Source organism: Thalassophryne amazonica, chromosome 19 (genome assembly GCF_902500255.1).
Source record: "Thalassophryne amazonica chromosome 19, fThaAma1.1, whole genome shotgun sequence".
Classification (NCBI taxonomy): Eukaryota; Metazoa; Chordata; class Actinopteri; order Batrachoidiformes; family Batrachoididae; genus Thalassophryne; species Thalassophryne amazonica.
The window spans coordinates 57321359-57343015 of record NC_047121.1 but is presented as its reverse complement, the minus strand read 5'-3'; the positions used below and the strand labels follow the sequence as shown (position 1 = coordinate 57343015).

The 21657-nt window shown below is 41.4% G+C and overlaps 2 protein-coding genes across 4 annotated transcripts in view; one reads left to right on the top strand and one right to left on the bottom strand.

Moving 5' to 3' along the window:
• Window positions 1-11436, top strand: part of eif2ak4 (eukaryotic translation initiation factor 2 alpha kinase 4) — a 39266-nt gene extending 27830 nt beyond the window's left edge. Inside the window, exons 35-39 of one of the 2 annotated variants that reach the window (XM_034195370.1) lie at window positions 3292-3389; window positions 3917-3985; window positions 6688-6732; window positions 10098-10213; window positions 11128-11436. In XM_034195370.1, coding sequence (XP_034051261.1) covers window positions 3292-3389; window positions 3917-3985; window positions 6688-6732; window positions 10098-10213; window positions 11128-11185 — 386 coding nt within the window. In that variant the 3' untranslated portion in view covers window positions 11186-11436. The remainder of the gene's footprint in view (window positions 1-3291; window positions 3390-3916; window positions 3986-6687; window positions 6733-10097; window positions 10214-11127) is intronic. The other variant, XM_034195371.1, reaches the window with a different exon arrangement.
• Window positions 11437-12727: 1291 nt separating this feature from the next.
• LOC117532101 (cysteine-rich motor neuron 1 protein-like) overlaps window positions 12728-21657 on the bottom strand; it is a 45825-nt gene continuing 36895 nt past the window's right edge. The window contains exons 12-15 of one of the 2 annotated variants that reach the window (XM_034195350.1): window positions 20827-21051; window positions 19703-19825; window positions 18020-18195; window positions 12728-14199 (exon numbers count right to left, since the gene is read on the bottom strand). In XM_034195350.1, the coding sequence (XP_034051241.1) occupies window positions 14005-14199; window positions 18020-18195; window positions 19703-19825; window positions 20827-21051 (719 nt within the window). In that variant the 3' untranslated portion in view covers window positions 12728-14004. The remainder of the gene's footprint in view (window positions 14200-18019; window positions 18196-19702; window positions 19826-20826; window positions 21052-21657) is intronic. The other variant, XM_034195351.1, reaches the window with a different exon arrangement.

Sequence of the window (21657 nt, the reverse complement as noted above, 5' to 3'; positions counted from 1 at the left end):
AATTTATCTGGCTTTCGGTGAAACGTTTACGGGCTTCACAGAGAATAAGGAGTGTTACTACAGCTTTAAGGACGGCCCACAATGGCGCACGGCGCGCCGCATTCCGAGCCGCCATAGAGAGGCAGAAACCACCACATCATTTCTAAACGGATGGCTGTGTGGAGCTGGGACCGTCGTGTGCAATTTCTCTGGTTATCACAAGAGCTGGACATCAGCCATTTTCCAGCAGATTTCACTTTTAATAAGAGATTTTGTCATGGAAAGCCGCACGGAGGCTTCGCACGTCACGACCGATTCGCTGATGAAGTGAGACAAAGGAACACCTCCGTTTCGGAGTGCCAGAGGACAAGTTGGGACATGCCTATCTCGGCTTTCATTGCTTACCAGTCGAGTGAGTATAAGAGAAATTGTGGAGAGATGGGCATGTCCCAACTTGTCCTTTAACACTCCAAAACGGAGGTGTTCCTTTGTCTCGCTCCATCAGCGACTCTATATTTCTGAGAAATATAGAGTCTGAGTGTGTGTGTGTGTGTGTGTATGTATATATATATAAACGCAACACTTTTGGTTTTGCTCCCATTTTGTATGAGATGAACTCAAAGATCTAAAACTTTTTCCACATACACAATATCACCATTTCCCTCAAATATTGTTCACAAACCAGTCTAAATCTGTGATAGTGAGCACTTCTCCTTTGCTGAGATAATCCATCCCACCTCACAGGTGTGCCATATCAAGATGCTGATTAGACACCATGATTAGTGCACAGGTGTGCCTTAGACTGTCCACAATAAAAGGCCACTCTGAAAGGTGCAGTTTTGTTTTATTGGGGGGGGATACCAGTCAGTATCTGGTGTGACCACCATTTGCCTCATGCAGTGCAACACATCTCCTTTGCATAGAGTTGATCAGGTTGTCAATTGTGGCCTGTGGAATGTTGGTCCACTCCTCTTCAATGGCTGTGCGAAGTTGCTGGATATTGGCAGGAACTGGTACACGCTGTCGTATACGCCGGTCCAGAGCATCCCAAACATGCTCAATGGGTGACATGTCCGGTGAGCATGCCGGCCATGCAAGAACTGGTGTTGTGAAAGTGTAGGAACACAGACCCACAACAGGGGGCGCAAATGAACGGACAATGGAGGAAGTCAAATAACAACACTTTACTGTTGTGAATGAGCACAACAAACACGGCAGGTCACAATAGTATGCAATGAAGTCAATTTACAGAACGTGTCATGTGGGCAGGCTCGAAGATAAGAGACGTCTGTCCAAAGCAGAACCGGAACCACACGATTTCCTCCACCACCGAACCCCGGGAATACTGGAGCCGCCAAGTCCCGAACTCCCAGGTGGCCACTGCCTCCGCTTGTCGGATCTGGTACTGCTGGCGAGGAACAAAAACAGTTAGATGTAGGTGTGTTTATACCCAGCAACACGTATGGTGGGAAATCCACCTCCACCTCTCGTTGAAAAGTCTGCTGTCAAAAAACACAAAGCAACAATATTCTTCTGTCGAAAAGACAACTTGATTGGCTGAGCTCGTTACCTCCTAAGCATAGCGATATCTCGGCAAAGAAGTGGAGATGTCATCCTGCTGATATACGATTGAAGATCAGATGGTTGGTGACAGCTGTCACAGGTAATAAGTGACAGCTGTCACCCCGGCTGCTCCTGTGAGGCGGCGGCGCCCTCTTGTGCCTGGAGCCCGCACTCCAGGCAGGGTGCCCTCTGGTGGTTGTGGGCCAGCAGTACCTCCTCTTCAGCGACCCACACAACAACTGGGACATTTTCAGCTTCCAAGAATTGTGTACAGATCCTTGCAACATGGGGCTGTGCATTATCCTGCTGCAACATGAGGTGATGTTCTTGGATGTATGGCACAACAATGGGCCTCAGGATCTCGTCACGGTATCTCTGTGCATTCAAAATGACATCAATAAAATGCACCTGTGTTCTTCGTCCATAACAGACGCCTGCCCATACCATAACCCCACCGCCACCATGGGCCACTCGATCCACAACATTGACATCAGAAAACTGCTCACCCACACGACGCCACACACGCTGTCTGCCATCTGCCCTGGACAGTGTGAACCGGGATTCATCCGTGAAATGCCAGCGAATGTGAGCATTTGCCCACTCAAGTCGGTTACGACAGTGAACTGGAGTCAGGTCAAGACTCCGATGAGGACGACGAGCATGCAGATGAGCTTCCCTGAGACGGTTTCTGACAGTTTGTGCAGAAATTCTTTGGTTATGCAAACCGATTGTTTCAGCAGCTGTCCGAGTGGCTGGTCTCAGACGATCTTGGAGGTGAACATGCTTGATGTGGAGGTCCTGGGCTGGTGTGGTTACACGTGGTCTGTGGTTGTGAGGCTGGTTGGATGTACTGCCAAATTCTCTGAAACGCCTTTGGAGACGGCTTATGTTAGAGAAATGAACATTCAATACACGAGCAACAGCTCTGGTTGACATTCCTGCTGTCAGCATGCCAATTGCACGCTCCCTCAAATCTTGCGACATCTGTGGCATTGTGCTGTGTGATAAAACTGCACCTTTCAGAGTGGCCTTTTATTGTGGGCAGTCTAAGGCACACCTGTGCACTAATCATGGTGTCTAATCAGCATCTTGATATGGCACACCTGTGAGGTGGGATGGATTATCTCAGCAAAGGAGAAGTGCTCACTATCACAGATTTAGACTGGTTTGTGAACAATATTTGAGGGAAATGGTGATATTGTGTATGTGGAAAAAGTTTTAGATCTTTGAGTTCATTTCATACAAAATGGGAGCAAAACCAAAAGTGTTGCGTTTATATTTTTGTTGAGTCTATATATACACACACACACACTGTAGTGTTAAAGTGTAGGTGACACCAAAACGTGTGCACAAATAATCACTAAAAAATAATGAAATATTGATTCATAAAAAAAAAAAAATCCTAAACAATAAAAGTTGATAAGTGTGCGGGTGAAGGATAAACAACAGCTGTCTGAAGGCTGCGCTCTATTTCAGCCCAGGGCTTAATTTCCCATTATATTACCTGAGTTACACTAGTTAGCTAGCTTGGTAATTAACTAACATATCTGTCAGCACATTAACACCTATAAGATAAAACCCAAACCTTAATCACTAATTTTTTTTTCTTTCTAATCCATAGTCTTTGACTGGTTTTTGTATATAAATTTCTTTGTGCTACTGAAATTTTATTTTTGTGACTGCCCAACTCAGGTGATGCCAGAACATCGTGAAGAGGTCCAGAGTTAAAATAACGATGTTTGTTTGTAGGCTCGTTGGAGCAACACGGCAGCAGCAGTACCATTAATGTGAACGTGGTCAGCCCAGAAAAGGTTTCGGCGAGCACACGGCGTCGCTTTGAGACTCAGGTCAGTTTGAGGCGTCTGCAGAACGTTTTGGTTTCTTCTTATTTTAGGGCTTCCATCAAACTCACTAAACTACAGTGTTTCTCAGTCACATTCTAAAAATGTTTTCAGCTGATTTCTGGCACACATGGTGGCATCTTGAGTCTTATCAAAGGAAGATGTCGTTCTGGAGCTTTTTTGTTTGTTTGTTTTTTAATTCCACTGTGACACTTTGCACCGTTAACCTCAAAGTTGTGATTGTTTGATGCCAAATATTTGTTTGTTTGTTTAAATAAACTTTTCTTGTGGCTGGTGTGGCTACTGTCTGCCTGCCTGCCTGCCTGCCTGCCTGTCTATGTCTCTGTCTGCTGACTATTAGTAGTTTCTTGTATTATAATTGTTGAATCTGTTGAAATTGATCACGTATTGCCTATAAATTAGGATCAGATCAGTAGTTTGCATATAAAGCAGTGGAATGTGATGAGACGTTTTCCATCTTGTTTAATTTCAATCAAGGGAATTCTTTCCTTTTTGTGCTTTCTTTTTCCCAGATCCAAAGCCGATTACAAAACCTCAGTAGTAATCTTCCAAACAAGAGCACCGACATTGAAGTTCTGGCTGTAAGTCGTTTTGTTTGTTTACGTCTGTAATGCGTCTATTGCTGTCTTCACTCGCCTGCTTTCTCTCTTCAATCCACATGTGAAATCACAGTGAAGAAACAGGCTTTGATAGCTGTGACAGAAAACATGGCTCTCAGCAGATCCCAGCTATCCATAATCCACTTATCCAGAATCGGAGTTCAAACCACCGTCACCGAGCGGCTTCTAAACCGACCCAAAAAAAAAGAACAATTTTACTCTCATCAGTCCACAAAATATTCCTCCATTTCTCTTTAGGCCAGTTGATGTGTTCTTTGGCAAATTGTAACCTCTTCTGCACATGTCTTTTATTTAACAGAGGGACTTTGCGGGGGATTCTTGCAAATAAATTAGCTTCACACAGGCGTCTTCTAACTGTCACAGCACTTACAGGTAACTCCAGACTGTCTTTGATCATCCTGGAGCTGATCAATGGGTGAGCCTTTGCCATTCTGGTTATTCTTCTATCCATTTTGATGGTTGTTTTCCGTTTTCTTCCACGTGTCTCTGGTTTTTTGTCCATTTTAAAGCATTGGAGATCATTGTAGATGAACAGCCTATAATGTTTTGCACCTGCGTATAGGTTTTCCCCTCTCCAATCAACTTTTTAATCAAACTACGCTGTTCTTCTGAACAATGTCTTGAATGTCCCATTTTCCTCAGGCTTTCAAAGAGAAAAGCATGTTCAACAGGTGCTGGCTTCATCCTTACATAGGGGACACCTGATTCACACGCTTGTTTGTTCCACAAAACTGATGTACTCACTGACTGAATGCCACACTACTATTATTGTGAACACCCCCTTTTCTACTTTTTCTTTTTTTTTTACTAATAGCCCAATTTCATAGCCTTAAGAGTGTGCATATCATGAATGCTTGGTCTTGTTGGATTTGTGAGAATCTACTGAATCTACTGGTACCTTGTTTCCCATGTAACAATAAGAAATATACTCAAAACCTGGATTAATCTTTTTAGTCACATAGCACTATTATTCTGAACACTACTGTATGTCTGCAGGAAATTTACACAATGTCAGCAATTTCTGATGTGTGTGTGTAAATACATGCATGTATGTATGTTTCACTCTATTCTGCATGTTCAGTGATGATGGTGATGATGATATAACTTTGTAATAGGGAGTTAAACTGGGTGAGGATGTTGTGTAGATGTTGGCAGAAGACCTGGACGCCGCCCTCATCCTCCTCAAGATGAAGCCAACTTATTGCTGCGAGCACACACCCGCTCATTTCTCTTCTCAGCTCATGTATTGTTTCATTTCTCAAGCAGATGATTAGATTCAAGTCTGAAGCCACAGGTTAGTTTTGGAGCTCAGCTCACCTCAACAATCCTGAAGTTTTTTTAAACACTGTGACCATGTGAGCACCAGGTCATGGTTACTTTTGGCAGATGGGTCTGGATTACTGATTGGGTGTTCATCAGTCGGGACCAGTGATGCCGGTAACGCGTTACTTAGTAACGCGTTAACGCGGTAACGCGTTACTTATCTGACCACTTCTTTTAGTAACGAGTAATCTAACGCGTTAATCTTTCCAAGTCAGTAATCAGATTAAAGTTACTTCTCCATGTCACTGTGCGTTACTATTATTTTTCATTGTGGGTCCATAGCAGCATTAAACTTGGTCCGTGGGCAGGAGGTCGGGGTTCGACTGAATGTCCCACTTTAAGCGAGCTGTCAGCTTTTCATCCGCGGTTTTTTGCAGCTGCTCGACTCGTCCTCACCTCTTAAAGGGCGGTGATCAGCACACCTGCACTGAGCTTTACGAAGACATTTTTATACTTTTTTCCTCCTTTATTTAGAATTCTGAGCTGAGCTGCTCCGTATCGTCTTGTTAAAAACAGCTGATCCTCGGCGACGCGTCAACAACTAACACTATTTTCCACTGAAATGCACCTAAACTCTCTTTCTGAGGACCACATGATGTGAAAACGCAATAAAACTTTTTTACCTGTAAATCTGGTCCTGTTTTCTGCATAAATAAATGTTATCCATTCTTTGTGCTCAAACGCCAAAGCAGGGGCGAATCCAGATGGGATGGGGGCGTGGGGGAGGGATGTGCCCCCCCCACAACAGCCCTAGATTAAAGATCCAGTTTTGAAGCCGTTTTTTACTACAACTACTAATATTGCTTAAAATAATAATAATTTCGACAAGTAAAATGTTTAGAGAGAATTTAAATGTTAGAAAAATGTTAGAATTTAATAGTTACATTTATAAACAATGTAGGTTTGAAATTGCAAGTTTTACTGTTACAGTGCTGTCAACAGTTAAATATGAGGTCAAGAAAGAGGTCTTTATTTTACTTTTTATAAAACAAGTATTTATTTTCATTGAAGTCAAGAAAGGGTGACTATAAAGTGAGTTTTGGCAAAACAGGTATTGTCATGTTGAGGTGGCAGAGGGTTGTTGTCGACAGCTGGGAAAGTAACTAAAAAAAGTAACTAGTAATCTAACTTAGTTACTTTTACAATTGAGTAATCAGTAAAGTAACTAAGTTACTTTTTCAAGGAGTAATCAGTAATCAGTAATTGGATTATTTTTTCAAAGTAACTGTGGCAACACTGGTCAGGACCCAAAGCAAAGCACTGGGAGGAGCTTATGATTTTAGTCAGTTTATTAAGTCTGTAAACATTAAAACCAGTTTTGTTTGTTGTGTAACCTACAGGTGGACCTGCAGAAGGAAACTCTGATCAACTTCCTGTCTCTAGAGGTGGGTTCATGTGTTAGTCTCATCACGAACAGAGCAGTGGAGCAGATATGTGAAAAAGATGTTCACTTCTGGCAGAAAGTGTGAAATTTTCCATACAGGGGTATTTTCAAGTGTTGAATCCAAAAACTGTCAGATCCAAGATGTCTAACCATTGGGTCATCTGCCATCTTGAATTCCAATATGGCTGCTATGTTGAAACATTGATAGTCACTATCTTGGTTTCTAAAGTTACTGAAATTTGGTACACAGGGTATTGTGATATGTTGATTTAATAATACAGTTATTAATACAGAATAATTAATACATTAGTTATTAATTCATAATACAGTTACTTTAATTCTACTCTACATTCCACCTGCCACCAGATATCATCACAAGTCCTGAAAAATAAAGAACATATATTAAGAAATTATTGTAATGAAAAGTGTCAGACCTATTATTATCCAAAGCTTCTTTTGCTTTTGAAAATATTATTGTATTATCAACAACCTCAAATAGACTCTTTAACAAGCCTTTCACATGGGAACAGCCACCTGAAAATTGAGAAAAATGACAGTCAGCCAGCCTTAAGTGTAAAATATCTGCCTAATTAACCTGTAAATGCACTCAATGATATACTACGCCATCAAAATACTGCTGCATATAATTTGGATTTCATCAAAATCAACAGATTAAATCAAATCAGTTTTATTTATATAGCGCCAAATCACAGTTTTTGTTACATATCTGCCCCACTAGAGCAGTCAGGGATCCACCAGATCCACATGAGTCACCTCAGCTAGTGTCAGTCCTCTGACACTGACATCTGTGATGACATCAGTGTATTAAAAAAAAAAAATTCATGATTCTGTATTCATTTGCTTTTGCCACAGTATGATTACACTGAAACTCAAGGTCATAACTTCCATTTTTAATCTACTTTATTTCTAATGCATACCTTAGTATCTTTAAAAACTGTACTTTTGACAATTCTACATCTTAAATGTTTTTAGTCATCTATGGCATTATTAAAGCTCAAGGTCATACTTCCATGCTTCCTGAATCAGCTATGGAATTCTATCAAGGAAAAGCATGCGGAATGCATCTATTTCATCAGGATGACTTTTCTCCTAAAAATAAATAAATATATTAAAAAGCCTCTGCGTGGCAGGTTGTAAAGCTCAGGCTGAGCTCAAGGTCTTACTTCCATTTTTAAACTATTTCTAAGTCACTCTGCGCTTTTTGCTGTTCTCCTTAAACATCTTTGGGTATTTCTGATGTTGTTAAAGCTTAAGGTCTTTATCCAGGTGTTGACAAAAAGAAAATCCTTAAGCCAATTCCCCCCGGATTTTATTTTTTAAATTTTAACCACAAACGTGATGTTGCAAGGGGCTCTGCACCTCACACACAGTGTTTTTTTTTTTTTAATGTATTTAGGAGAAAAGTTATCCTGATGAAATAGATACATTTCTTTAATGTTCCAACTATTTTTCCTTGATAGAATTCCATAGCTGCTTCAGGAAGTTTTCTTATTTATTTCATCTCTTCAGATGACTAATGGACATTTTTGTGTTGAAAACATTTCTGACCTTTGATACAAGATTCCAAGTGTTGAACACAAACAGCCTGCAGGCAGGACGAATGTAACAAAAGGCTAATTACAGCCTGACGTGGGGAAGTGGAAAGAGGGTGGTCGAGGTCGGAATGTGAGACAGGAACAGGGGATCCCGTCTGCTTCCTTACGGGCCCGATGAGGACTGCGGTCAAGGAACACCCCTGATTGTTTTTTTTATTTCCAGTCAGGACACACACATTCTGACAGCTAACAAAGTGCACAATTTAGAGGTGTTAATATTCACATTCCAAAGTCCTGACGTCCATCAGTGGACCTGCAAGAAGTATTCTCATTGTACTGAAAGTGAATTAAAACCAAACCACACACGCACAAACACCTCCGCAGCATTAACGAACAATCACACTTTGTCTGAAACACCATGATACATAGCCAGAGAAGACCGTACACACACGCACACCTCTGTCAGCCTCGTTTGAGTTTGAAAAATATACTTTTAAGATGAGAAAATGTCACATTGTTCCCGTTGTCAGCCTGAAAACCAACACATTGACAAGTGAGCAGGTAGAGATCCTTTGTCCTTGGCTGAGGAAGTAACCCGTGGTGGACTGGAGTCCTGTCCAGGGGGAGTCATAGACTCTCACCCAGTTCATGTCAGAAATTCTGGTGATGAACTCCGGCACAAACTGGTCTTGGGGTCCATAGTAAGGTCTGGTCCAGGATCATATGATGTCACCACCACAATGTTCTGCAGCTGCTGGGGTCCAACACACTGAGGCACCCGCGCGCTGGATCACGTTCAGAAAAAGGCACCACATGGACAAAATGTCAAAGCTGACGTTCCCTCACAGTATCAGTGATCCTTCTCATCTGAGTCTCACTAAGTAACCGCTCAATTGACATAAGTCATTCCAGCGGGATCCAAGGATCCTCTCAAACCGGTCCTCATGGATCACCTAACCTACATCAGAGCTGCAGAACCACTGTTCCAAAGAGACCTGGTACCAAAGACATCCAGTTGTGTCTTAGGTCACTGTTTAACATCCAAGTTCCAGAACCAAACAGCCAGACAAGAAGCGCCAGGAACCTAAAGACATGGACCTTTGTTCTCCTGCAAAGCTATCAACGTCACCAAACACCTCTGACCTCATGACTCCATAAGGTCTTGCCGGGTGTTTCTGGATCTCATAGCCTGAGGAGCCGGAGACATGAACATCACTGCAGAGATTAGCTGTTATGAGACCTCCACAAGACAGCGGACTAACTAAACAAGCGTGTGATGGTGGTTTCTGAGGAAAAAAGTACCAATTGACTTTACTGAGTCAGTTCTGTGAAGATTCATTCATTTGATTCTTGGCTCAGTCCATTTCCCATTTCCTGCTTTAAGGAACCTGAGATGGAGAAAATTCTGAACTTTAAATTTACTTCACGGATTTGTTCATCAAAACTTTGTCTGCTGAGAAGAAAAAGTTCTCTGTGTGACTACTTTCTCTCCTCAACTCACAGCCTGACAGACTTCAACTTCAGGAAGTTTGTGTCCGGAGGGCTGAACACTGTGCGCGTTATGATCCGAGCACACGTACGACACAGAAAAGCTTCTGTTCTGGTTTCTGGTTTGAAGGAACTGCAGAAGCTGAAGTGTTATGTTTCATCGTTTGTTTACCGAATTGAGCAACTGTCAGCTGCACAAACCATCACACGACCTGCCCGCATTTGAATTGAAGCACCGATGCTTGTGTGTGTCTCAGATTTGTGTTAATTTTGAGTTTCCATCACTAATCTTTGATGTCACGTTGTGCTTTTTATTGTGCAGTTTGACAGCGAGGATCAGTTCTATGGGAGCGTGAAGACACTGCTGTCTCGTCTGCCTAAACAGCGCTACCTAAAGGCCATCTGTGAAGAGATCTACCGCTTCAAAATATCTAAAAGGTGTGTGGACTTTATTTCATCAGATGCTGATTTTCATGTGAATTTATTCTGAAAGTGAGGGGGGGAAAGCTTTTTATTGTTTAGCTAAAGTTTGGATGTGTGAATTGATGTTACTGGAGTTGGACTGATTATGGATGTTTTTTGGGGGGGGGGGCGTAGGCAGATACATCTGCCAATTTTTAAAATGTCAGTGATTCCGAATATTTAGTCATCAAACCCTCATGATAACGAAATGCACCATAGTCGAGGTTTGATGTTTTACAGTGTTACGACTAACAACCAGCCATCGTACGTCACGCTGCCTTCACTTGGTTTGGCATTCGCTGTGTTGCGCCGCTCATAGACTTATTGGCTGTTTTGCCCCCCCCCAGCTGACGGTATAGCAACTGTTGTCTCTTGTCACTGTAAAATATCCACTCTGATTGCAAATGAATGACACCTGATCACTTTGCCTCTATCTCTTGTAGCTAATGTGACCAAGGGGTGATGGCGGTCCCAGATTAAACAAATCTGTCAGTGATTTAAAAACTGTGCAATGACACCATTTCCAACAGCCAAAGTGGTTTTTTTCTGCCTTGTTTATTCAGTAAAATAAAAGTTTTCATGTCAGCAAAATAACGCTGACTCCGATATGTTCATGAAAAGCTCTTATTGGCCGATATTATCAACTACCTGATATATCAGTTGGGCTCAGGATATTACTAGTCTTTCTTTTGGGGAGGGGAAAAACTTGATCATTTAATGTAATTATGAATTTTAGGAAACTTGGTGAGAAGTTTAGAAATTTTACCTGGAAGAGAAACCTTTCAAAACAGGAGGCAGGAACATTCAGCGTTTTGTGCACCCTGATGGAGCTTGAAGAACATCCTTAGAGCAGGTTCTGGCTTTTAATCGTGTCTGTTATGGTCCTGCAGGGTGGCCTTGGTGGTCTTGTACAGCTACAAGGACGACTACTACAAGATCCTCCTGTGAAAATCAGTGCGGGCTGAACTGGTTCCGGCACCTTCAGACTGGTTTCAGACTTTGAAGGTGGACATTCGATTTCTTCTCAGTCACTTTATTCTCATTATTTTTACATCCTTGAATGGTGAGTCTGTTGTTTCATGACTTCCAGATCACGATCAGGTTTGCTGGACTTTATTGCCTTAATAGAAACTGTAAGTTTTTTTTTTTTTTTTTACTGAAGATGAGGAATAAATCACACTTTTCTGTCAGAACTGTGACCGCTTTAAGTGCATGTTCTTAAACACAGCTGACTTCACTCACATTCTGACAGTGTTTGATCTGCTGGAAGGTTTCGGCTTCATGGTGCAGCATCTGACATGACCATAATATTTTGTTTTATCGAGTCTTCTAGAAGAGTCTCCTCACCTGTAGAGGCACATATTCACGCTGAGCTCATGGTCACAATACAATTTACATCAAAGTAACACAAAACATTCTCTGAAGAGAAAGTTTCAAAGTATTTCTTAGATCACAGGCTTCAGCATGAAGCACTTTGACCTGGTTGTAGTTTTTTAATTGTGCGATATATATATAATGAGCGGCAGTGACATTAACTAAATTATATTAAACACTGAACAATGACATCAGTGCTGTTGTGTGTCCACAGAAATCATGCTGTGCATTAGTTAACCAGTAGATGTCACACTCTGAGCTGTTTGAGATCGCAAGTGATGAAGCTTTTAAAGAAGCAGTTGGCTGGGAGCCTTATTGAAGTGCTGAAGCCTCGACACAGAGGTGTTATGCTGCCGTTTGTGTTGCTGTGGAATGCTCACTAATGAATTTGTGTTAAATTCCATCTTCCAGCACATCCACACATGTCGTTAGCAGTTTCAGAAGTACACAACTGGGTTTTTGTCTTTTGTCACCTGGAGGAGTTAGTGCAGCAGATAACAGAATATTTACAGAGGAATCTTGCAAATGGTGATAGAAACACCAAATTCAGCACAAATACACCTTAGACATTACTCTTTTGAAAAAAATGATTGGTCATTTGAATTTTCAGTAGGCAACCAGGTAGGGGTCAATTGAAGAATTACACAGGGGTCAAAATTAAAAGATGCTCCAATCATACTGAAAACTATACCATATTCTTTGTCTGATCACAAAGATTCCAAAAATGTATAGTTTGGATTATCTGTGACTGTTATGAAGTTATGGGGTAAAACCACCAAGAATGGTGACAAAGATCAGTTTCAGTTTGTACAGGGGTCAAAAGTTAAAGTTGCTCTAATTTTGGTAAAAAGTGATGCAAATTATCGGTTGAGTTAATAGGGTTTTAAAAAGGAAGAGTTAGCACCATCTGTCGTACTTAGTTGTCATGTTACGGATTAAGATATGTCATGTCATAGAATCCAATGGATGTCGACATTGTTTAACCTTTACTTTGCAAACCAAACATTCAACACAGTCAAAACTATTCCATTTATTAATCCTATTAGTTCAGCCAATAATTTGCACCATGTTTAATGCAGGTTCTATCAAGTTTGGCCAAGAGCCCTAGCCTTTGATACTTTGGTTCACGCATTTTATTTTTCAAAAGCGAAATAGTTACAATTTTTCAAGAAAACATGTACAGAGTTTTCAACTTTGAAATAAATAAAATTGTACAGAAGCTGAAAGAAATGGTAAAAATGTACAGCAGCTTTGGCCACCAAAACACAAAAATAAAAAAACCCTTTAAACTATAGTTAATAAATAAAACTATATGGAAAAAATAAATAAGGTACTCTGACTAATTTAAAGTATTTTTAAACACACAGAACAAAAGTCAGGTTTTCCAGTAACCAAGATTCAACAGAAACCAGTTTTGACTTCAGAATGTACTTTGGATTGAGATCTTGGTGTTGGATTGTGGAACATCAGATTCTGGTTCCATCACTGGAGTGGTTTGCTGTAACAGGCACAGAGCTATTATTTAGTAATTACTTTTCAATAGCTTCTTAAAAAAATGACTGAGGGGGTGTGGCCTGACCTACAAGTATTGCAAAAAAGGGAGAGGAGTCAGGAAATTTAAGTTTCAAACTGCATGAATGACCTCTGGGTGTCCTCATTTTGGGAATGGAATAATTTCTGTCTTTGCACTGAATGGCTGAGGCCATCCTGGTTGGCTTTCACCTCATTACACACGTTTTAATCTCGTGGTCATAATATTCTTGACCCCAGATGTCTGTAATTGAGATCACATTTGAAGAGGAAAAGTCCCATCTTCGAGTGAGTAGAAGAAGAATTGTGCTGATTTGGTGTGTTTGAGGCCTGTTTTGGTTTCACAGTTAAAACGAGCCTTGATGTTCAGGCGTGAATCTTCAAAATGTCTCTGGCACCACAATGAACTTTACAACTTGGGGAAATATACAAAACTAAGATGAACACACATTCTAAAGTAGGGGTTTGGCTCTTTTGGGATTTGGAGTCATTGATTCCTTTGGCGTTCCTGCAGAACAATGGCGTCCATGAGCGTTAGCATGCTGTACGCCGCTTCAAACCCCTGCGCTAAAGCTTCACGTCTCCTCAGCGGGCCGGTTCCAGAAGAGGCCATAATGATAATATAACGATGTTCATAGTGATTATTCCCGCCAGAGCGGACACGCCCTTTATCTGTCAGACTCCGCCCAGCGGCTGTTCTTACTTTCCAGAGAGGACGACACGGCAGTCACGGGTTTGTCTCATCCTCGGTTTTGCCGTCACAGAGAGAGGAAGGCGGAAACAAGGTGGCGTCCGAGCTGCACCATTACATAAGTCACCATGGATACAGCAGAAAGAGTGGAGGAGCTACGCCACTCCAGCTTTTAGCACGGCGACCAGTCGTTGGCCATGCTCAGCTTGGCTCTGGGGATGGTCATCTTGTCCGCACAGGAAGTAGTCATATCTGGAGAGAAGTGGATGATGCCACCATCCGTCTTGACGTTGTGGAACTTGTTCTCTTTGGATGGTTCCATGTAGACCACAGAGTTCTTGTTAATGTGCTTCTTCAAGCTCACCGCCTGAGGACAGGAAAAAGAAACCAACCTAAATTATTATGAGACAAGCTCTAATAAAGCATAAAATCATTAAATTTTATTGTGTCCTGTTTGTAGTTTTGTTCTCTGCATTTAACACTGACACAGTCTAACCACTAGGGGCAGTGTGAAGCCACAGAGAACCACGACTCCAGGTGGATCTGAATACTAATCTGCCTCATCCTCTGCCACATGCTGCAGTATTTGAGCAGTTTGAACCTTCACTAAAATAATACAACATATGAAACCCACAAACTGACCCTTGGACATTGTTCCTGCTAAAGTGTTTGTTGGGGTTTTTAATACTGTTGGTCATAGTCTATGGAGCGCCATCAACTATTCCCTCAGTTTTGGATCTGTACCAGCTGCCTTAAAGCATGCTGTGGTTCAGCGTCTTCTTAAAAAAAACCTCATCTGCATTCTTCTATTGTATCTTATTTTAGAGTTGTTTCCTGCTTGTCCTTTCTCTACAAGGTTTTAGAGAAAGTTGTTTTTGTCCCATTGCAGTCATTTTTAGAAACCAATTCTGCTTTTGAAGAATTCCAATCTGGTTTCAGGTCCCTTCATAGTACAGAGTCTGCTCTCCTGAAGGTACATAATGACACTGCTTTGTTTGTGGATTCCAAACACCCTGTTACTAGACAAGGCACAGCCCTAGCGGAGGCCATCCCCCACCAGACATGAGTCTGACTTATTGCTGAGCACCCGAACACAGCTCTCACTTTGTGAGTACAGAAATTGGATGGCCCTGAGAAGGGACCCCCTCACTCCATACTCCACAGCACCTCCCAGGTCCTCGATCATACGCCTTCTCCAAGTCCACAAAACACATGTAGACTCGATGGGTATACTCCCAGGCTCCCTCCAGGATCTTTGTGAGAGTGAAGAGCTGGTCGGTTGTTCCACAACCAGGATGGAACCCACATTGTTCCTCTTCAATCAGAGGTTCGACTATTGGCAGAACCCTCCTTTCCAGCACCCTGGCGTAGGGTGGCGTAGCACTCCTTAGGCACTGTCCCAGACTTCAACACAATGTTGAAGAGATGTCTCATCCAAAACAATCCCTCCACACCCACAGCCTTCAGCATTTCATACCCTTCCCACCCCATCTGACCTGTTCCTCCCCTCCGGGAGATGCTACAAGTAGGGCTGTCACAATTATTACAATATTCGTCAATTGCGATTATTTTTCATATTCGCGATTACCGTGAATTATTTATTTTATCCACAAAGCATAAAATGACTCAGAATCTGACATCATTGTGCTGCAGCCTCGCTCTCGTCTTAAGGCGGGACAATAACATGGAGGCTGAAGGAACGATCCGTCCTGCCGTTTGGATAAGACGGGCGATTAAAACAGTGGCTGTCTCCTTCAAAAGCCGTCTAAAATGCGGAGCTGTGTATGTGTGTGTGTGTGCGCGTGCGCAGGCTGCAGACTGCGAGGGAGGGGGTGCGTGAAGGAGATTCCTGAATGCAGGCGTGACATGTTACAGTCTGAGAACCATCAGTGCACATCGAGCGCGGAGCAGAGAGAGGATTTTAACCCGAGTGAACATGTTTAAAAACACCATGTGCGCGTCGTATGCTGAACTTATGAGATCATGAGATGAAATAAACGGTCAAATAGCTTTAAAAACATATTTAAAAAATGAGAATATATGAATGAACTGAGCCACAAAAAAAAAAACCCTGACATGGAGAAGCTGTGGTGATGTTCAGATGCACAGATCACAAAAATCAGGTGAGAACTCTGAACCTTAACAGCTGTTACCTTCCAAAGGTATTTATTTGTTCAATCTTGAGTTTAATGTAGTGTTTAAGCACAAAACGTGACTGATGAGGAGAAACAATTTCAGAAATGCAACAGAAACAACCACAATTCAGAAAAAGTTGGGACTGTATGTAAAATGAAGATAAAAATAAAAATGTTGCACCATTCCCAGTTTCTCCACTCACAGAAGCCAAACGTTCTTCCAGAGTTGTGTAATTATACTACAATAGTAGAATATAAAGAAGGGAAAAAAAGAAAAAAAAAATAGACAATATATTCGTCAATCGCAATTATCTGTCTGACAGTTAATCGACTCCAGAAATTCCTAATCGTGACAGCCCTAGCTACAAGTCAACAAAGTCTCACACCAGCAGGCTGACAAACAGCTTCATCCCCTTGGCCATATGTACTGCGAACACCCATGGACACACACACTCTCCCACACTCACCCACAGACCTACTCCCATAACTCCCCCAGCCAACAAACAACCCAACATACCTTCTCCCGCCTTAAGCACCTTAACAGCACTGGCTTCTATGCCCCCAGTGTTCACAATCACTGCCCTAAATGTTTACATCCACTTTTTAAAGTGTACTTTATTCATATGTTTACATTCATATATATCGTGTTTTCTTTTTGCACTACTCCATACAGTATACAGTTGTGCTCAAAGGTTTCAATCACAGCCACATAAGCCTTTTCCTGGGTTGTCTGGGTGTCTTTCCTCACTCTTCACCTTCTTGCACAGTCACTCAGTTTTTGAGAACTGTCTACTCCATGCAGATTTACCATAGAGTGTCATACTGTTTGTATTTCTTTGTAATTAATGTAAATAAAATCCAAGACATATCCAGTGGCAGCTTCACCATCAGAGAGCCTCATCCACAAATGACCCCAAAAGACTCCAAGCTGTCATTGATGGTAAAGGGGGCAACACACAGTATTAAGAACAGTGTATAAGATGTCTTGTTTTTCTTTTTTGTGGTGTCCAGTAGCTCTGCGGGAGCACCTCCAATTTTGTTGACCCCTCCCCCCCATACAATCACTGCCCTAAATGTTTACATCCACTTTTTAAAGTGTAATTTATTCATATGTTTACATTCATATATATCTTTTTTCTGCCGTAAGACTAGCATGCTAGACACTGCACAGACACTTGACAGGATTAGTCTCAGGGTTACAGTGGACTTATACTGGTACTAGTGTGTTGTCCCCGTGGGGATCCACGGGCTCTAGATTGGCTAGTGTTTATAAAATAGGTAGCTGACATTTTTTCAAGGGTGGTATTAAATCATGCAAAGTTTCTATAATGAGTTGGAATCATGTGAGTCCAGAATGTTTTTAGAACCTTAGTCCTCAACAGTTTTTAGAGGAACTCAACCCTTTTATTTCCTGTTAATTACGCAATTTTTTGTGTGAATTTACTGTCTTCATGTATTTATAAATTGTTTAGGTTCTTGTTGTCATAAACACACTATTATTGTCATCATTGTCATTATTATTATTAGAAGTATTTTTATTTTATTATTCTATTTTGTCATTTAATTTTAAAATGGACCACAATGGAAATAAGTGTTTTCACTTTCTTGTCTCATCCATGTATTTTTATTAAAGTATTTACAATTATATTATGTACTTACTAAATAAAATCACTCACTCACATTTTTAATATAAAGATGATTTACCGCCCCCTGCTGGAATGGCGTATGAGTCAAGAATGTAGTTAGCAACAACCATTGTTCAGTGCTGTTAGTAAATATCTGTAGTGGACTGAAAATTAGTGGAACTAAATTTAGTGGAAGTTAATTGGTCCACGCTAGCTGAAAAAGTAATCCGCTAATGAAAAATTTAGCTTTGCAAATTAGCGGTTAACGGATTAGCAGAACTGTGACCACCACTGCTTACGAGGAATATTGAGCGCGACGTTACTGTGTGATTTATGCTAACTGTGGCGTTAGGTTATTGTGTGGTGCATGTAATCTGCTGGAACGGTTTTGGGTTTTGTGGGGGGTTTTTGTTCGTTAGCTTCTCACCTTCTTGGGGGCACTGTAGCACGACATCTGCACCCACTTCTTCTTCTTGTTGAGTAACGCCACAATGAGGAAGATGACAATGGCAAGGAGGAGACCTGCTAGTATCCAGGCAGCTGATTGGTAGATGAGGGCCGTCTGGGTCTGGCTGGGGTAGTTCTGGCCCAAACCCAGTTCATCTGTGGGACAGACGGATCTATCAGAACAGACTCAACACAAAAGACCTTCCTTCAAAGGGGAAAACACATTTCCTGTTCCTGTTTGGTTTTGCTGGTGATCCGACTCGGAGCGAAAACGAAAAGTAAAGAGAGGGATCACGAAATCCACGATTCACATTTATCAAAGTACCCATAAAAACAAACACTGACAAGAAGATGATGTTGAAATTAAGAAAAGTCTAGGTTTTCCCACAATTCCCTGCAACAGGAACTTATGTTACATAAACCATTGTTATATCGTAAAACAAAACAAAACAAAAACAACTTGAGCACTGCACTCAGAGCGCAATCCTCCACCAACACTAGTTTTTAATTCCACAAAACTTTACCTTGGATAAAATTTTCAAGGTCAAAGTCCTGTCAGAAGTGGCTTTTCATAAGCTCAATTAGCTCAAATGTCAGCAGTATGTATTTAGTTCATGCACTTGAATCAAAGGTTTTTTGGTGTTGTCGGGTTTTTGTTTGTTTTTTCATCTTTTTTGGTTTCTGAATTCTTTTCCACAGAACATTGGTTGTCTCTGCTGTGCACAATTTGTTGTTGCTTTTTGGCACTTGGTTTCTGACTGATAAGTGGAAGACAAGCAGGCACAAAATTGGAACCTCCATCCAATTTTGGTGATGTAGATAATCCATAACAGAAAACACCAAATGGGCTTTTCAATAGTAAATTCAAATGTCCTCAAAATCCACAATCCGGATCAAATCCAGATCAAACTTTGTCAGGTGATAGTGAGTGTTGGTCTGCACCTCACTTTCCAATATGAGAGTGATTGGGGCACGTTTGATTCAGAAATAATAGGGTTTTCAATGTTAAATTTAACTGTCCACAAAATCTGTAATCCAGGTCAAATCTGGATCAAAGTTTGTCAGTCAATAAAGGATACCATCCTACATAATGCTGTCAAATATGAAAGAAATTTAATCTTTTTGACAGTTCTGAATTTTTGAAAATTCCTTCCATGATAATAACTGGGATTTTTCCAAGATTTTTCTTGACTTTGACATTTGACCTTGAAAATTTTAAAAGTTCTTGCCTATCAGGATATGAATCCTCTGTAAAAATGTCATAACGGAATATGAACCATTGTTGACAAAGAAATGAGTGAAAACTTTGTTGGCGAAGGTAAAAATCTATTAACTGTGAAACTAAAACTGTTCTTTTACATCAGAGATGTTAAATTAAATATTCTTTTTTGTGTTTTTATTAAAAATTATAAATTTATGATGCTCCACTCAAACCGGTTCTGTTACTTGTGGAACCACAGACAGTTACTTCTGGTTCTGAAAGCAAACCAGGTTTGTGGGTTTGGAGCCAGTTTTTTTGTTTCATAAATGAACAGAATTCAGTCCGTGACCGCTGCAGACGTTTTTCACGCTCTTCCTCTCATTGTTGGACATCTTGCACCTCACTGATTTCACCACCAGGGGGCTCACAACATGTGACATAGTTCACTCATCAGGTGTTTACCTGCAGAAGTGATGATGGTCGGCATGGTAACCGTGGTAACCCATGATGTACTTCTTCTGGTGGGTGTGACAACAATCTTCAGGGCGCCGGTAGAAACAGTCAACGGCAGCGACGTGGTCGTTTCTGTTCACACCCAAAATCAGCACAGATTAAGAAAAAAAAAAGTTGATCCTCAGCGCGAGTGTAAAGGTTTAATTCGAAATGTGAAGCTCATACCAAAACGCAATCACATGTTCCAGCTGTCAAACATCCACACAAATGACAAATCATTCAGTCATGACTGATACATTAAAAGTTAAACTGCCTGAGCAATAAATCAGTCAACTAAAAAACATAGTACAGTGGCCCTGAAGTGCAAAACACTGGCAAATTACAACTATTTTAGTAGCAAGCTGTTTATACATCAGCAGCTAAAATCCCCAGAATCCCCGAAACAGACGCAAGTCATATTTGAGCTCCCAGCATGCACTTTGGTATTTAACATAATTCTGAAAACAAAAAACTGAAAATAACAATGACAATGATAAGAAGAGCCACAGACAGCAAATCCATGTCCTTTGTTATCATAGTAACGGGCAGAAATAAAGTTTGTTTAATTTTTCATGATGTGTGTATTTTTTTTCCTCCGTTGTGCATCTTGTGGTTTCAGCACCCATCACATCTACTTCCTGCACTTTGTAAAGGCATCGAGCTGAAGCTCTGTTAGGTAAATAACCAACATCCTGCTGTAACGCCAACACGTTGGCGAGAACAATGGGCATTTACAGTGAGGTTTCCCTGACGGTGAGCGTGACCTTCCTGTGCCGCCATAGACGACCCAATGGCGGCTGAGTCAGGAAACACGTGTGAATTAGCGGATGCTGCAGGAACGTTTTCACTCTAACACATGGAATGTTGTTGACTGCTGCTCATGTAGCGCCGCAGTGGCTAAGGAAGCGACAAACGTACTGCCAACCTGTAGCGCCGTGTTCCATCTGACAGTGTGCAGGAAGTGGACACTACTATAAACCATGTTTGCCGGCGTTTGTGCATTTTCATGTTGAATTCTTTGAGTTTAGACTTTCAATGCGAAGATAACGATCTCAGAACTAGCTGGTGTGAGCTGCAGTAACGATGGTACTCACTGAGGCAGTGCGGGCAGCACTGACCCTTGCGGAGCACGGGCACCCTGCAGCTGGCGGCAGGACAGCGTTGGGAGAAACACTGAATGGTGCCGTTGGTGCACGTGCAGCTGGTGCAGGCATTTGGCTTCCAGGAGTCACCGGCTGCCATGACGTCGCCGTCACTGGTGATGCAGTATGCCTGCTGGGTGCTGTTCACTGGCAGCAAAGTGTTCAGTGTCTCTTCTGCTGTCAAACAAAAAAACACCCATCAGATGTCAATCAAACGCCAGCGCCAATCAAACACAGATGACAATCAAACACAGATACCAATCGATCACGAGGTAAAACAAACATGGACACAAACAAACAGCTCAAATGTTTCAGATTTCTTTGCTCTGAGAAATCAGACGTTAAACGTGTTGACTGTGAAGAGTTCTGCAGAAAACGACAAAACTTTTATAGTGAAGACATGCCATTTTATTTTTGCTAATGTCACTGTTAGCAGAGCAGAAACAGACATCACGTGAAAATATAGGTTTGAAATTAGCCCACTGAACTTCAGAAAATCTGTAATTTCAAGGCAAATAAAGCATAAACTGGAGCCACAATAAGGATTGACAATGTAAATGATAATGAAGTGGGCGGGGCTTACTTATTACGGGACCTGCTGTAGCGATTGTGTTGTGAGCGAGGTGTTAAACTTTACAAATATCCAACATCCCGACTGCAACTTTAATGTTACTACCTGTTCTAGACTATTATGCTTGACAAACAAGTTCAATAAACTCTTTTTAAAGCCATCGTGACATGCTAACTAGTCAGTTAACTGTAGTGACTGGACTTGGGGGCTAA